General features: G+C 45.9%; 1 protein-coding gene and 1 non-coding gene across 2 annotated transcripts in view; one reads left to right on the top strand and one right to left on the bottom strand.

Moving 5' to 3' along the window:
- Positions 1 to 312: 312 nt before the first annotated feature.
- Positions 313 to 384, top strand: Trnae-cuc (transfer RNA glutamic acid (anticodon CUC)). Its single transcript has one exon. It is a non-coding gene; the product is annotated as a tRNA-Glu (tRNA).
- Positions 385 to 2,944: 2,560 nt separating this feature from the next.
- Positions 2,945 to 17,339, bottom strand: part of LOC143285634 (cystine/glutamate transporter-like) — a 14,867-nt gene continuing 472 nt past the window's right edge. The window contains exons 2-6 of the mRNA XM_076593031.1: positions 16,545 to 16,648; positions 8,121 to 8,217; positions 6,896 to 7,045; positions 5,067 to 5,245; positions 2,945 to 4,081 (exon numbers count right to left, since the gene is read on the bottom strand). Of these exons, the coding sequence (XP_076449146.1) occupies position 4,081; positions 5,067 to 5,245; positions 6,896 to 7,045; positions 8,121 to 8,217; positions 16,545 to 16,648 (531 nt within the window). The 3' untranslated portion in view covers positions 2,945 to 4,080. The remainder of the gene's footprint in view (positions 4,082 to 5,066; positions 5,246 to 6,895; positions 7,046 to 8,120; positions 8,218 to 16,544; positions 16,649 to 17,339) is intronic.

Genomic DNA, 17,339 nt, shown 5'->3' on the forward strand with positions numbered 1-17,339 from the left:
CAATTCTCTATATATCTAATTAACATTTTTGCCCGTTTCGTAGTTTTTTCACGTATGTTTTGTACTGCAGACGGGCAAAAATGTTAAGTAGAATATAAGAATGTCGAACCAGAAAGGTGGACAACTTTTCGGTCCAAAGGGTATACCCATTTGGGTACACAGTGATTCCGACTTCAACATAGAAGAGTCGACGGGCAAAATTGTTAATATTGCCGAATTGAGACTTAAACGAGTTCGACTGATAATAGTTACTGTCACTTCGTGACGTCTGATATTATGACTTGCTGAATATAGTGCAGAGTGTTTGTAGGTTCCCAAGTGGTCTAGTGGTTAGGATTTCGCGTTCTCACCGCGACGGCCGGGGTTCGATTCCCCGCTTGGGAAGATTTTTTTCTCTCTCTCCACTTCAGTTTCTATGCCGTTGATGTAATATAACAAATGGTGGTGTGTCCATCGAGATCGATGATGACCATCGTTGTCATCCAGCTGGGGGATGGTGGGAGGGTGGTGGTGGGGTGGGGGGGAGGATGCTCATGAATCTATCTGTGGCAACTCTCTCCACACACAAGGCACACAACCTCAAGCCAATGCCGCCAATGCTACCGGCAACCCAGCCAGCACACAAGCAAACAGAAGGCACATTGGAACAAACCCAGACCGAAAAAGGAATCGCCAGGCTAGCTCTTATGGCCGATCATTTGACATGTACACACAGCAGCAATGACAGAAGAAATGTGCAAACACAAATTAGCCTTTATTCAAGACTGGCAGAGCCTCGTTGTTTATTAATTTCAAGTTGAAAAACCACCGAGGCAACCATGTGTTTGTTCTGTATTGTCCGTGTGTTCTGTGTGGCTTGTTCAGGATTAAACCGTAAGAGGCTATGCCAGTCTTGCTTGTGTGCTGGCTGGGTTGGTAGCGTGGGCGGCATTGGCTTGAGGTTGTGTGCCTTCAGTGTGTGTGGAGAGAATTGCCACTTCAGTGACAAGCTGGTTAATCATGTCGGAGACGCTTGGCGTGTTTCTGTAGGGCCTCAATGTCCTGTTGTCATGTATGGATCCCCAGACTGATGCTGAAAATTCACGTACTGGGCAGACAAAGGAAATGTATACCAGTTCCCTGATGGTCTGGGAGTTCAGTGACTTTTAGGTTCCTTCTCAGGAAGCCAAAGGCTTTGTTCACCTTGGAGCAGATATGATCTCGATAATTATGTTTCTTCCAGCTATTGTATTTGTCTCGGTGTGTGTGTGTGTGTGTGTGTGTGTGTGTGTGTGTGTGTGTGTCTGTTTTGTGCATGTGTGTGTTTGTGTGTGCGAATGTGTGCAGGAGGGCGGCTGCTACTGATGTATATACATATACGTATGTTAAAATGTATGTATGCAGTGTGCGTGTGCGTGCATGTGTTGGAGGTGGGGCGGGGGTGAGGATACGTTTAATTAAATTAATTAAATACTGAATGATCACACACACACACACACACACACACACACACACACACACACACACACTGCATACATACATACATACATAATTATGAACTATGTAGATAGCAGCTGCACTCCACACATAGGCACACACACACACACACACACACACACACACACACACACATACACAGAGCCACATAGCTACGCACGCGCGCGCGCACACACACACACACACACACATCATTGCATCTGTATGTGTACACATACATATGTATACACACATAATCAAGCACACTACACGGAAAGAAGCCTGTGGACCTGCCACAACTAAACTTGTTAATGAGGGAAGTGGTGACTGTTGTGAGACCATATTATTTGAAAGATGCAGGGGAGTCAGAATGACGGAGGTTATATGGAGCCTGTTCCACGTCTTTGGCGACGGATTGGAAAGAAAACGATCTGTGTCCGTAGGTCTTACTTCTGACGTGAGGTATCCTGAGAAGTCGAGAATTAGAGGAAGAACAGAGCTGGCGAGACGGATTGTAGATAAGGAGGAGTTCAGAAAGATACCTTGGGTCAGATCTGTTGACAGCAACAACAACAACAACAACAACAAAAAAGAAGAAAAAAAGTCGGGGTGGCGATAGCTTATAGTCGGTTCGATCAGAAACAGGCAACCAGTGGGGAGACTGAAGAAGAGGAGGAACATGGTCAAATTTAAAAGCTCTACAAAATTAATGAGTCTGGCGCCATATATATTCTGAATTCGTTGAAGCCTGTCTAACAGATATTTGGGAAGGCCGGCCTAAAGATAATGGCAGTAATCCAATCTTGAGAGAACCAGAGCGCATACAAGTTTTTTTGGTTGCATCAGCTGAGAGATAGTAAGACGATTGACGATATACAGAGAGAGAGGGGGTGTGCGGGGGTGGGGGGATGGGGGGGGGGAGACAGATAGACATCAGTAGCAGAGTCCACTCGTGTTTCATATCATCATACAGCAAAATACCATGGGAGATGAAGATACTTAGCACATAAAATATTTTATTTCAGTTTTGAAAAATTGTCATTTTCAATAGCGTATACGAGACATTATTCGATTATGTTGAAAACATTGCATAAAAGACGGTCAGCAAACCGTAACTAAAATTCATCAGCAATTTGGGTGACAGTTCATTAGTGTAAAAACATAGAATATAATAAAAATCAAGGCCACTGACACACACGCCCCCATCGCCCACCCCCTTCCCCTTTTCGACACCCCATACAGCCTTTATGTATATACATTTGCTCTCTCTCTCTCTCTCTCTCTCTCTCTCTCTATCACAGTTCATTCTCGTGATTGACTGATAACATGCTTCAACTTTCAAAAAGAAATAAAATATATCACCAATGAACTCTTTGGGGGAATTTAAATCATCATAATAGCAATTGGAACGATTAAAGCATGATTCCATTTCTACTTTTACAAGGAATTAACCTCCTCTCTCTCTCTCTCTCTCGCTCGCTCACTCGCTCGCACACACACACACACACACACACACAATTAAATTCAGAGCAGCTGGAGTGGGGCTCAAATAAAAAAAAAAATATAAAATAAAAAAAACAAGTAAGTTTATTAATCCACATGGTAATTCGTTTATGCAATCACAGGCTCGTTATAAACATTTATAATGTGTTCAGGCACACCATGAAAATATATTAAAACAATCTCACACACACACACACACACACACACACACACACACGTACATACGCATACGCACGGCCACATAATATATATTACGCCTCTCTCTCTCTCTCTCTCTCTTCAATTTTTATTCACACATCAGTAGGGATACATTTTGACGATAAACATATGATGACTATAAAAATTCATCATAAAACCTGGGCACTAGCCATTTTCTAATGGATTGTCTCAAATACCACGTGACATCCGTCCGGCATCTCTTCCTCAGTGATCAAAGAGCGCGTTATCCTGCGTATGTAGACCACGAGGTAATCACTAAGGCCAAACTACACGTGGATAAACCGGTCTATTTTCTTTGCCCCTTTAACCCTTTCACCGCCAGTCAATTTAGAGTACAAAATTCCCTTGTGATATAAACACAGAAAAGACAGTGGCTAAGAATAGCTGGGAATTCCCCCCCGCGATGTATAGAAAACATGGCCTATCCTACCACCGAACATTAAAGAGTAGTAGGTTCATGGATAACAGACCAATGAATGGTCACCTTTCAGTGACATGGGTCCTCTACCACGCCTGTGCATAAACGAGAGATTGGCGGTGAAAGGGTTAATTGTCTGTCATGGTGATCATTACACCCAGCTAGCTCAGCAGACTCCACCGATGGACTACACACGTTGGTCAGAACCCAGCCCAAGCCAAGGAAGAAGAAGAAGAAGGGTTAATGTATCGTATTCAATGAATATGCAGGACATTTGACGTTTGATATTCATTTTCTCTTTGAAAATGAACAGGCCTACTATCAGGGCCTGGGGGAGAGGGCAAATTTCGTTTCATTGGTTAGAAGATGGTGTGACTGGTTCTTGTCTTGATGGTATGGTTGATTCTTGTATTGTCTCTCAGTCTCCTTGGAATCACTTGGACTTGACCAACAGCACTGTCTTCTGGGCGAAGATAGTTAATCCCTCTGAAAAAAAGAGAGAGAGAGAAAAAATATATATATATGTACATCAACGAAACAAAATTACTGACAGTTATCTTCTCCGTCGTCAACTCATTAAGAGTGCTCAAGATTAGGTCAGTGGTTACGTAAATCATTGTAAAAATCACGTCTGCAAGGAACTGTCTTCAACACTTATAGTCTTGTCTTGTATTACCTTTTATACCCCCGAAAACGGAGTATGGCTGCCTGCATGGTGGGGTTAAAAACGGTCATACACGTAAAAACCCATTCGTGTACATACGTGTGAACGTGGAAGTGCAGCCCACGAACGAAGAAGTATTACCTTTTATCACAACAGATTCTCTTTGTGAAATTCTGGCTGCTCTCCCTTGGAAGAGCGCCCCTTTATTTCCTTTGTAACGTGTGCAAGTGTATGTGTTTGCAAGTGTATGTGTTTTTGCTTTGATATCAAAGTGGATTTTTCTACGAAACTTTGCCAGAGAAAAACCCTTTTGTCGTCGTTGGGTCTTTTCGTGCATGCAGGACAGGGTCCTCGGATTTTTTAAAAATTCATTTGTTTATTTATTTTATTTTTTGTCTCAAGCTTAAGACAAGTGCCCACAAACATATGGCGCTGATAGTAAACACAACACACACACGTTCCCCAACAACCCCCCCCACCCATGCCCCCCCCCCCCCCCCCCGCCCCCCTTTTTTTTTCTTTTTTTCCAGCCGCACTATTGATACTAAATCATACCAGTGCGTTCCTCAAGGCCTGATCAGCGCTTTGGGTTTTTGCGTAGGTCAGGCATCTACTGCCCTCCACCCCCACCACCCTCCACACCTCTCAATCAGCCCCCACCCCCTCCTTTTTGTTTCTTTCTCTCCCCCTCACACCCTTTTTTTTTTTTAACACAGATCTTATGTTGCGTGTATGAATCAGTCTGCACTGCTCTGAAACACCAGCTTCATTGAAACTTTAAACTGAATCTGAAACTGGTTCCGTTACCAACGAGCTGGGTGAACTCTGGGGGTTTGGACCTCCACAGGACACCCAGCCAGTAGACGGGGACCCCGGCAAAGAGGATGGCCAGGCCCGACCCCCATGCGGTGAGGCTTCTGGTACACCGCCAGGATCAGCACGGCCACGTTGATCAGCAGCTGGGCCAGGGGCACGAAGAGCATCGTCTGCGAATCAGAACACGAATCATGTCATGTAGCTTCTGATACAGCCTATAGTTGACCGTAAACGCGTGCGCAAGGGCGCATGCACACGCTCTTACACACATACAAACTAAACATGCGCGCGCACACACAGACACACATGCACACACACACACTCTCGCTTCCACACACACACACACACTCTCTCTCTCTCTCTTTCTCTCACGCTTGCACACACACACACACACACACACATACACACACTCGCTTGCTCCCGCACACACACACACACACACACACACACACACACACACACACACATACACACACTCGCTTGCTCCCGCACACACACACACACACACACACACATACACACAGAAGCACGAATAACATTTTCTGGAAACAACCACAACGATAACATAACCATCAAGAGCATAGGAACTGACAACCTGCGATACCAGTGTCTGTGTCACGAAGAAGAGAGCTAGGCAGGTATATTCCACATAACGGAAGAATATGCTTTAATGTGTTATTCTAAAAAAAAAAAAAACAAAAAAAAAGCAGCAACAAAAATCAAGAAAACAAAAGAACAAACTTGGGATGAGTCTCATTATATTCATTCTTTCCCCTTCCTTTTGTTTCTTGTGTGAGGGATACCGTATTAAACATCCGACTTTCTGCAGATGTTTAAGTGTTGTAAAATTCCACACATACTTCAACACCAATAGTAAAATATCACCTCATAAAACTCATAACATTCCCAAGATGGAGGGGTCGTGAGTTCATTTTGAGTTAAGGACTGGCACCCTAGAGTAGCTAAAAAAAAAAAAAATTATGGGCGTGAATAAAATGTCAACAAAATCGGCAATATTGTCATCACCGGTAGTTATCATTCTACAAAATTTAATGAAGTACAATCGTTTCGAGTGATCTGTTCAATTCAGCACTAATATGCCAAGCTGTATGGAGGCGTTCTGTCCTATCCTTGTCACACAAAATGACACCAACGTAATTTCTATCACAGTATTCATAATAGACCGCTGGAGACTTACATGACTTATAGAGGCGCGTCACATGATCTGTGCTCTCGCAGTTGATTGGCTCTCCGAAACTGCTAGCAACAAAGGCAGAATATCCGAACCAACAGGATTCTTTTTCGACTTTTTGCTTCATTTAATTTTATTTATATTGTGCATGGGATGGCACTTCATCGTGCATCATTTGGGTTGGAGCTATGGAGGCTATCAAGCGAAAAAATGGAGGAAAGCACGTTTGCTGCTTTAACCGTTCACGGCTGCCTACGCCGGCCTTGGCATTGCTCGCGATTTCGAGTTCAATTGAAGTTAGATGCACGTGCGCAAGATCCAATATGGCCGCGGAACTCTCCAGCGATCTATTTATATCAGTTTATTTGTGTAAACAGACGCTATGATAATTAGTAAACCGGATGATTCAAGAATCCCAATTTATATAAGTTTATTTGTGCCGGTAAATAGACGTTATAGTAAATAGACGTTATAATGACTTTGTAACCCTGATAATTCAAGAACCCGTATGTTGTTGAACTAGTTAAGGACCGGACCACAACATCAAAGTTAAAGCATTGCGGCTTGACATCGAGTCTGTCAACAGAACGAAACGATTGTCACACCAGTGCAATCCCCGCTACTGTACCTTGTACGGCCTGTGTTCAGTGGGTTTGGTGTAGCGCAGGTAGAGGACGGAGAGCACGACAGCGATGCCCATGATGGTGGAGAAGAGAGAGATGAACTCCATCATGTCCGTCACACTGCCAGAGTACAGCATGGCCAGACCCCAGATCAGCTGCACACGCACGCATGCACACACATACACACACACACACACACACACACACACACACACACACACACGCACGCACACACACACACACACCTGAAGATTATAAGTCACCGACGGCCAACTGCAGCAGCAGCGAAGAGGCAGAGGGAGAGGCAAACTAAAGACTCAAGATGGTTCATTCCAGGACACACACACACACACACACACACACACATGCGCGCGCGCGCGCGCATACGTATGCACGCCACGCATATGCGCGCGCCGGCGCGCGCGCACACTAACAAACACACACGCACAGAGTTATAAATAATCATGAATAACAGGACTGTATAAGATACCACTGTAAATATGGGGTCAGCTACAGGTCATTCATCTGATTAAGAAACGACAGTTTCTGTATACTTAAAGGCTTAGTAAAGATATATAGTAACATATATCAAACAACGCCATCGTAAATTGGTACACAAGATAACAATCAAGTCAAATTTAAAGAGGCAACGAAAGCTAGGTGTTACGATGATATATTGGGCGGCGAAGAAAGAGAAAAAGATATGTGTGTATGCGTTCGTGCGTACGTGCGTGCGTGCGTGTGTGTGTGTGTGTGTGTGTGTGCGCGCGCACGCGCGCAAAGGAGGGGGAGTAGGTAGAGCGAGTAGAATACAAGTGTCTACACCCAATACACTGAGTTTACACTTACAATCACACACACGGTACAGTGCAGCGTCGTCCAAGAGTCTACAACTCACAACCACACACACGGGGGGGGGGGGGGGGGGGGGGGAAATCAGGGTTTTGTAACGTCTGTTACACAAAAGATACGCTATGAAATATTGTCCGCAGTAGTATACGTGGAACATCATTCTGTCACAGTGCAATCTTGACTCCTAGTTCGAGAGTCATAGTAGTCATTCACAAAAGGCTGAACTGTAAATGACTTCCTATTCCAGTGGATAAACCATTGAACATACAGCTCTCACTTTGCTGTTGGCCCAGCGGAAAGGTTATGTTATTCCTCTTCCTCCTCCTTCTTCTCATGTGCATTTATGTATAATGTAGAGCGATCGATCTGGGGACTCACCAGAACAAAGTTAGCGGCCCAGGGCGTCAGATACTTCTCGTGGATCATGCCCAAGATGGTGGGCATGTGGCCGTTCCTGGCTCCTGCGAACAGCAACCTGCAGGTAACAAAGACAACATATAGTCTAGTCTAGTGGAACGTGAAAAGTCATTTATTGTCCACATAGCAATACAGCCCTCAGGACAAGGGGGATATCATATTAAGCATAGTGTTGCACCTCTTGAATGGTTCTAACATCACACACACACACACACACACAAACGCACACGCACATACACACGCGCGCGCGCGCGCAAAATACATACTTAATAATGCACGTACTCACATGCGTACAGATAAATACATGAAACGTGCGGTTAAATGTGGATCATCATTGGATTAGTTGTCATTTTGTTCCATTATCTTTTTTCTCACAAGCATTGCTTCTGCGATGAATCTAGCTAGAGTTTTCATTGTCATTCGAAATAATACTCACAACATGATTGTGGCTAGGATTACCAAAGAAAGAATTTATCATACTACAGTTTTTTCGTTTATCGTCGTATGCGGTACAATGAAAAAGTGTAGTATAGTGTAGTGTAGTGTAGTGTAGTGTAGTGTAGGAGAGTAGAGCAGAAAAAAGTATAGTATAGTACTGTACTGTGGTGTTGTTCTGTGAGATAGGTAAGATATAGGAAGGGTTGCAGAGGACAAGAGGGAGGGAGGGAGGGGGGGGGGGAGGGGGAGGGAGCAATATGTGGGTGCAGCTAAACACGCTGTTTCTGGACAAACCTTGAATCTTCCAGTACAGGATACAAAATGTCGAGTCCCTAAAGCTCTCTCTCTCTCTCTCTCTCTCTCTCTGTGTGTGTGTGTGTGTGTGTGTGTGTCAGTGTGTGTGAGCTCACACGTACACAATGTTGACTGTGTTCATCGAGAGTTTTAACCCGTGTACGATTTATTAAAAAAAATAATAAAAATAATAATAATAAAAAAGATGGAAGAAATTTAGTCAAGCCATTATAGAACTTTTTCGTGTAAACTGACACATTTTTTTTATGGGGGTGGAGGGTTGGACAGTGGGAGGAAGGAAGCATGGGTTTTGGAAACAGAATGTGTACAAAATTAAAAGCAAGCATTTTTCTGTTTCAAAAACACACGCACACACACACAAACACACTGTGACACACACACATGCACACACACACACACACACACACCATCAGTTTCATTCACACTGGTTATGCATTTTTAAGAACTCTTAAAAGTGACTAGACAAAGAAGAACTAGAGATGATGATGATGATGGTAATGAAGAAGAAGATGGTGATGGTTGATGATGATGATGATGAATGTAACAGCATGCGCACGGTGAAGGAATAACAACAAGTTCTTAGCTTTTCAAACACCTCCAGAAGGACGGACTGCATTGAAACCACGCTGAACAACTGATTCTCCTGATCTCGCGTAATATCCGGTTGTGGCCAAAAATGTTTACACTCGTGAATTCCTGGTGGCGCGCTATTCGTGCGCACTTGGTGTTTTAAAGTAGACTGACAACGCATTTCCACAATTCTGCCGCACAGCGTAAGTTATTATACATAGTAATGCTAAAAGAATCTTCATATCCTCCGCCCTCACCTCATCCTCACAATGCCCCCCCTCTCCCTCCCCTTCCACCCCCCAACCCCCCTTTTTTTGTTTTCTTTTTATTAGTCGTTTTAACTGCACCTATAACGGATCCCACATGACTCGGCATTTTCATTGACTTGTTGTTTGTTCTTGTTGCTTATAGTCCAGCCGACCGCACAGGGCCATATCAGGACTGTCAAACCATACAAATGCTGAACCGCGTCAACACAGAACTGTCACATGTACACACACACACACACACACACACACACACACACACACAAAAACAACAAAACAACAAAAAAAACACAAAAAACAAACACACACTAAAACAAACTCACAAAACACAGTTCATGACACATTATCCTAACCATTTCGCTCCTTCGGGCAAATAAGACTAAGCCATGCTGAGGACGCCAGCCATTCCGCAGCTTAATTTATTATCCCCAGATTACCAACAACAAAAAAATCGTAAAAAAAGGGGGGAAAAAACAATACTTCAAAGCCAAACAATCAAAATACATAAAAATGGCCATACAGGCTATCAACACTACAGAATGGGCAGCTAGTACCCATCCTAGTATTTACAATCTCACTATCTAATCGTCAGAGTAAAAAAAAACTTGAAGAAAGAAAAAAGCCGCAAGATAGTACATAACAGATTTCGGAAAAGATAAAAAAAAAAGAAAGAAAAAAAAGTGTCAAGGCTTGCTTGAAAAAAGAAAAGGGAATGGACTGGGAAGGCAGAAAAAAGGAGACAACAGTCATTGTAATTGACTGTGAGGATCCGAGGTTGCTGCTGACAAAGACAGCGAAGATCCGTGTCAGGTCTTGACGACCTGGAGTGGCAGGCAGTAAATAATAAAATTAAAGGCTGGCTCCCACCAACAATCACAACAACAAAATAAACACTTGTGACAAAGAACTTTCACCACATTCGCCAGCTACAGACACAAAATAACACAATATAACACTAAATAGCAATTTAACCTTTTATTTCCCTTAATACAACACGTGCACAGCCCACTTAATCACCCACTCAACACTCAGCCTTCTCGTTCGCTTCCGACGTAATGGTAACTTCAGCACACTCCACACTAAACCCACAATCTTTCCACGCAATCCTGCGAGCAACAATCTCAATGCCTGGTCGATAACCTCTCGACCACCACATACATAGGTCACCAATCAAAGAACATTCACAATCCAGACATTCTTAGGGTCTCTTATGATCGGTACGAATCACCACCTGGAGTTCTCGACAACCTCAAGGCACGTTCAGGCCTAGTTATGTAACACAGTACTTACGAAGAACTCTCTGACGTCACGAACTCCTCATTGTGCACTACACCACACACGCTGGAATCTCACGTCTCTGTTATGACTTGACACACACACTACACAAACGATGCCTCCACATCTTCAGCAGCAACAAATCGACGCGTCGCGCTGACGGTCGAAGAGCACGCTCGCGCTGGGACACTTCACCACGAGCATTCCGGGCTCCTGCCTCGTCGACCTCAGGGTGAAGTCCGAAGTCCGCCTCCTCCGGTAACCACAGCTCCCACACACATGGATAACCAACGTTCCGCTCTCTCTCTGTCCGAGAACCTTCACTCAGCTTCCCCTACCACACGTCGGACCACTCACACAGGGAGAATGTACAGGGGTGGGATAGATCTAGACGGTAAAACAAAATATGATTAGGCAGATCCAGCCAGAAGCAAAACGTTATGGGGCTATGTACAGGAACGGAGATGCACAATGGGGATTTCATGTATCCAACGTCCTCCGACGCCAGCTGGCCACGCTTTCCCAGGACGACGAACACAAAATGGGAACTGGCTCACACCCCGTACTTCACAGTCACTGGTGACAAAGGAATAACATCGTTCTTCGCCGCACAGCAACGTTGTACTAGTAACGCAAGATGTAGCTCACCCACAGCAATGCGTAGTACCCCAGTCCCAAAACAAACAACACAATCCTTCGGCACACTTCTAACAAGTGCTTCAGGCACAAGGAAAACAAGGAATAGTCCATCACCTCTGGACTGAAGTCCCTAGTGCACAGTACCGCCATGCACTAAGTCACATCCAAAACACATGGAGCAAAGTACGCCTGCCTTCTGCAGGGAGCACACACAAAGGTATCTCTCTTAACTACCCCCACGTAGAACTCTCTGATTGGTTAAAATATACTACAGCTGATTGGTTAAAATACACTACAGCTGATTGGTTGACTGTTCATCTACCTTACATTCTGACTGGTTAAAATACACTGTGTGTGTGTGTCCATCGAGATCGATGATGACCATCGTTGTCATCCAGCTGGGGGATGGGGGTAGGGTGGTGGTGGGGTGGGGGGAGGATGCTCATGAATCTATCTGTGAATGCGCAGATGGCTGAATAGTCCAATCTGCGCACGAAATGTTCGCTGACAGTTGGGGCAAAGACAGGCATATCATTGTCAGGGAGCTTGTTTGCCCGTGACTTTCTGGCCTGCCTCTTCTGAACAGCTGCAGCAGTCCTGTTGGCCTCGCACAACTTGGCGCCTTTGTGCACAGCAGTGCGCCATTTGTCACGGTACACTGCAGATTCCTCCCAGGAGTCAGGGTTGATATCAAACGCTTTAAGAGAGACTTTCAGAGTATCTCTGAAGCGCTTCTTCTGACCTCCGTGTGATCTCTTCCCTTGTTGCAGCTCGCCATAGAAGAGCCTTTTGGGCAGCCGATGGTCTGGCATGCGCGCCACGTGTCCAGCCCAGCGAAGCTGGGACTGCATCAGGATGGTGAAGATGCTGGGAAGGGTGGCTTTTGCGAGTACCTCTGTATCTGGGGTCCTGTCTTGCCACTTGATGTTCAGTAGCTTCCTGAGGCATGTTGTGTGGAAGTGGTTCAGCTTCTTGGCATGTCGTTGTTACACTGTCCAAGTTTCGCAGGCGTACAGTAGTGTGGGGAGAACTACTGCTCTGTAGACCTTTAGCTTGGTCTCAAGACTAATGCCTCTTCTGTTCCAGACATTTGCACTGAGTCTGCCAAAAGTTGCGCTTGCTCTTGCAATCCTGACGTTCACTTCATCGTCGATGGTTGCATTTCGTGACAGTGTGCTGCCAAGGTATGTGAACCGCTCCGCCGCACTGAGTCTCTGACCTGTTGACTGTGATGTTGGGCTCAACGTAGGGTTTCCCTGGGGCTGGCTGATGGAGAACTTCAGTTTTCCTCGTGCTGATGGTAAGGCCGAAGTTCCTGCTGGCAGCGGCAAACTTGTCGACGCTGAGTTGCATGTCAGCTTCAGATCCAGCGTTGAGGGCACAATCATCAGCAAACAAAAAGTCTCTGATGATGTCTGTCATGACCTTCGTTTTTGCTTGAAGCCTTCTGAGGTTAAACAACTTGCCATCTGTTCGGTACTTTAGGCCGATTCCAACATCGCCCTCTCTGAAGGCATCAGTAAGCATTGCAGAGAACATGAGGCTGAACAGCGTTGGAGCCAGGACGCAGCCTTGCTTGACACCATTTGTGACAGCAAAAGGAGCAGATGTTTCGCCTTTGTCCTGGACTCGAGCCTGCATGCCTTCATGGAATTGGCTGACCAAGGAAATAAATTTCCGAGGGCATCCGTACTTGGCCATGATCTTCCACAGTCCCTCTCTACTCACGGTGTCGAAGGCCTTAGTGAGGTCGACATAGGTGGAGAACAGATCAGCATTTTGCTCCTGACATTTCTCTTGCAGCTGCCTTGCAGCAAACACCATGTCGGTGGTTCCGCGCTCTTTCCGGAATCCACATTGGCTCTCAGGCAAATGACCTTGATCAAGGTGTGCTGTGAGGCGGTTTAGTAGGATCCTGGCAAGTATCTTGCCTGCGATGGACAGCAAGGAAATGCCCCGATGGTTATCACAGGCTTGCCGGTTCCCCTTTCGCTTGTACAAGTGAATGATAGATGCATCTTTGAAATCCTGGGGGATCATCTCTTCTTTCCACATGAGTGAGTACAACTGATGGAGCTTCTCAGTCAGCACAGTGCCTCCATCCTTGTAGACCTCTGCTGGTATGGAGTCTGAGCCAGGTGCTTTGCCACTGGATAGCAGACGGATTGCTTTCTGGGTCTCAAGAAGTGTTGGCGGATCGTCCAGTGCTTCGTTGATGGGGACTTGTGGGAGACGGTCTATGGCTTCATCATTTATGGAGGAAGTGCGATTTAAGACACTGTTGAAGTGCTCAGCCCAGCGTTCGAGAATTTTCTCCTTCTCGGTGATCAAGGTATTCCCATCTGCACTGAGGAGGGGGGATGATCCTGAGGATGTGGGGCCGTAGACTTCTTTTAAGGCATCATAGAACCTCTTCATATCGTGCCTGTCAGCATATCCCTGGATCTCATCAGCTTTGTCACTCAGCCACTTATCCTGCATCTGGCGTAACTTTTGCTGAACAGTCCTGCGGATGGCATCGTACGCATCCTTTTTTGATGTGGACTTTGGGTTGCTCAGGTAGGCTTGATGCAGACAGCGTTTCTCATCCAGAAGCTGCTTGATTTCATCACAGTTTTCATCAAACCAGTCTTTGTGCTTTCTGGTCATGGGTCCCAGGGTCTCTGAAGCTGTACTATAGATCAGCTCACGCAGGGTCCTCCAGTCAGACTCCACATTCTGGTTGTCCAGAGAGGCGGATTCCAGACGATCTTCCAGCAGCTCCACAAAGGACTGTTTGATGGTGATGTTATTCAGCTTAGCGATGTTGAGCCGTTTTGGAGCCTTCTGGCCTTGGGGGCGTCTCTTGGGCTGGATTCCTTCTGGCCTTGGGGGCGTCTCTTGGGCTGGATTCCTTCTGGCCTTGGGGGCGTCTCTTGGGCTGGATTTAAAATACACTACAGCTGATTGGTTATATACAAGTCTATTTACAGATCTAGACTCTTGCACTTGCTGCCTAACTTGGCAACAACCACACTACATTTGGCGCTTAGCGCTGTCTCAGTCCTGACAATCCGTTATTTATCATCAGTGGGTAAAAAATGTCCGGCTTGGGGTTAAACCAACACAACAGCGATAAGAAGAGGAAGTTGGAAACACTCCAGACACGTACTGACGCACGTGCTCGCGCACAAAGGCTACACACACATGCAAACACACACACACGCACGCACGCACACACGCACACACACACACACACGCATGCACGTATACACTGACAAGCGAACTCAAATTTTTAGTTCTTCCCTTGTACGCAAGATGGTTGCCGAAAAAACGCGCCCTGGTGTGGCTGAAGCTCAAAAGCGCTGGATGTTTAGTCAGTGTCCCCAAACATGTGCGACTGACCGATACAATGACTTTACCGAATACAGTATTCGGTGTACGGGTATGTGTTGACATATGGTATGATGATACTTGTTATTGCATCAGTGCTGTGTCAACAGATTTTCTGACATCATTAAACAACAAAGCATCACACACACACACACATACACACACAAATTCACACACACACACACACACACACACACACACACACACACGGGAGGCATGCACGCACAGCGACGTTAACTCACTCAGTACGGCCAGTCCTCCCTTCTCCTCTACACAGACCCCTCGGATGTCCAGTGGGTGTCTGAATGACCCTACCTTGAGCTTTCGTCGTCAGAATTGTAGTATTCTTTGTCAGCATTCACCTCTGCAGTATAAGAGCCTTCCGCTTGCAATATTTTGATGGTGGTAATTCGGGTGAAACGCTGCTAACGTCGTCTCTTTCGCCGTTCGTATGGAAAGAGTTAAAGCATTCAGATGACTTTAGTTAGCAGTATGCCATTTCACAATTTAAATTATCCACTCACTCCGCGGCAAACCACTGCAGAAAAATCGCGTAAAGGCTGGAACGAATGGAATATCCGTCCACTCATTCGACCGGCGCGCTTTTGGACAGTATGCGGTCAGGTATTGCCAGTCTGTCCCAGGTTGCGCTTTTGGAGCATGTCCCAGGTCAGGTCGTGCTTTTGGACTATGTCCCAGGTCGCGCTTTTGGACTTTCCAAAGTACGCGCTTTCGGGGTCGCGCTTTCGGACGATTCGCACTAATAGGATGCCCCCCCCCCCCCCCCCCCCCCCCTTTTTTTTTTAACGCACAGTGAGGGCTGGTGTGGCCATTGCTGTTTTCTACAAAAACGGGAAATGATTCATAAGAGGAATGTTCGGATTTGCAGGCGGTGTAACATTTACATGAGTAACATCGACACAACTCATTTCTCTCTGACAGATAGGATAAACGTGATAATAATCATATCTTCTGAGAGAGAGAGAGAGAGAGAGAGAGAGAGAGAGAGAGAGAGAGAGCATAACAATGTCAGTTTTGTTACTACTACTACTACTGCTACTACTACTTCTGCCACTGCTATTACTATCACTGCTGCTGTTGCCACTACCATCACTATCACTGCTGCTGTTGCTACTACCATCACTGTCACTGCTGCTGTTGCCACTACCATCACTATCACTGCTGCTGTTGCCACTACCATCACTATCACTGCTGCTGTTGCTACTACTATCACTATTACTGCTGCTGCTGCTGCTGCTACTACTGCTTCTGCCACTACTACTACTGCTAGCTGGTGGTGGTGGAGCTACTACTACTACTGCTGCTGCTGCATACTACTTTTACTAACGCTGCTGCTGTTACCACTACACCACTACAGCTATTACTACCACCACTATACTGCTGCTGCTGCTTCTACTCATACAACTGCTGATGCTACTGTTACTTCTCGTACTAATACCGCTGCTATTGGTACCGCTGCTCCTCAGACTAGTCCTGGGTACTGACCGACCTGGAGTGGCCCATGATGCAAGCGTTCAGAGCTCCAATGGAGGTGGTGGCCACAAAGACGGCCAGCACAATGGACAGCGGGCGGTACAGCCTCTGAACAAAGTCCTGCACACACATAGTGTATTGTGTTGTGTTGTGCTGTGCTGTGTTGCCGAGGGTTGGGTTGTGTTGTGCTGTGCTGTGTTGCCGAGGGTTGTGTTGTATTGTGTTGTGCTGTGCTGTGCTGTGTTGCCGAGGGTTGTGTTGTTTTGTGTTGTGCTGTGCTGTGCTGTGTTGCCGAGGGTTGTGTTGTATTGTGATGTGCTGTGCTGTGTTGCCGAGGGTTGTGTTGTATTGTGTTGTGCTGTGCTGTGCTGTGTTGCCGAGGGTTGTGTTGTATTGTGATGTGCTGTGCTGTGTTGCCGAGGGTTGTGTTGTATTGTGATGTGCTGTGCTGTGTTGCCGAGGGTTGTGTTGTATTGTGATGTGCTGTGCTGTGTTGCCGAGGGTTGTGTTGTATTGTGTTGTGCTGTGCTGTGCTGTGTTGCCGAGGGTTGTGTTGTATTGTGTTGTGCTGTGCTGTGATGCCGAGGGTTGTGTTGTATTGTATTGTGTTTTGATGTGCTGTGCTGTGATGCCGAGGGTTGTGTTGTATTGTATTGTGTTTTGATGTGCTGTACTGTGATGCCGAGGGTTGTGTTGTATTGTGTTGTGCTGTGCTGTGATGCCGAGGGTTGTGTTGTATTGTATTGTGTTTTGATGTGCTGTACTGTGATGCCGAGGGTTGTGTTGTATTGTATTGTGTTGTGATGTGCTG

This window comes from Babylonia areolata, chromosome 9 (genome assembly GCF_041734735.1).
Source record: "Babylonia areolata isolate BAREFJ2019XMU chromosome 9, ASM4173473v1, whole genome shotgun sequence".
Classification (NCBI taxonomy): domain Eukaryota; kingdom Metazoa; phylum Mollusca; class Gastropoda; order Neogastropoda; family Buccinidae; genus Babylonia; species Babylonia areolata.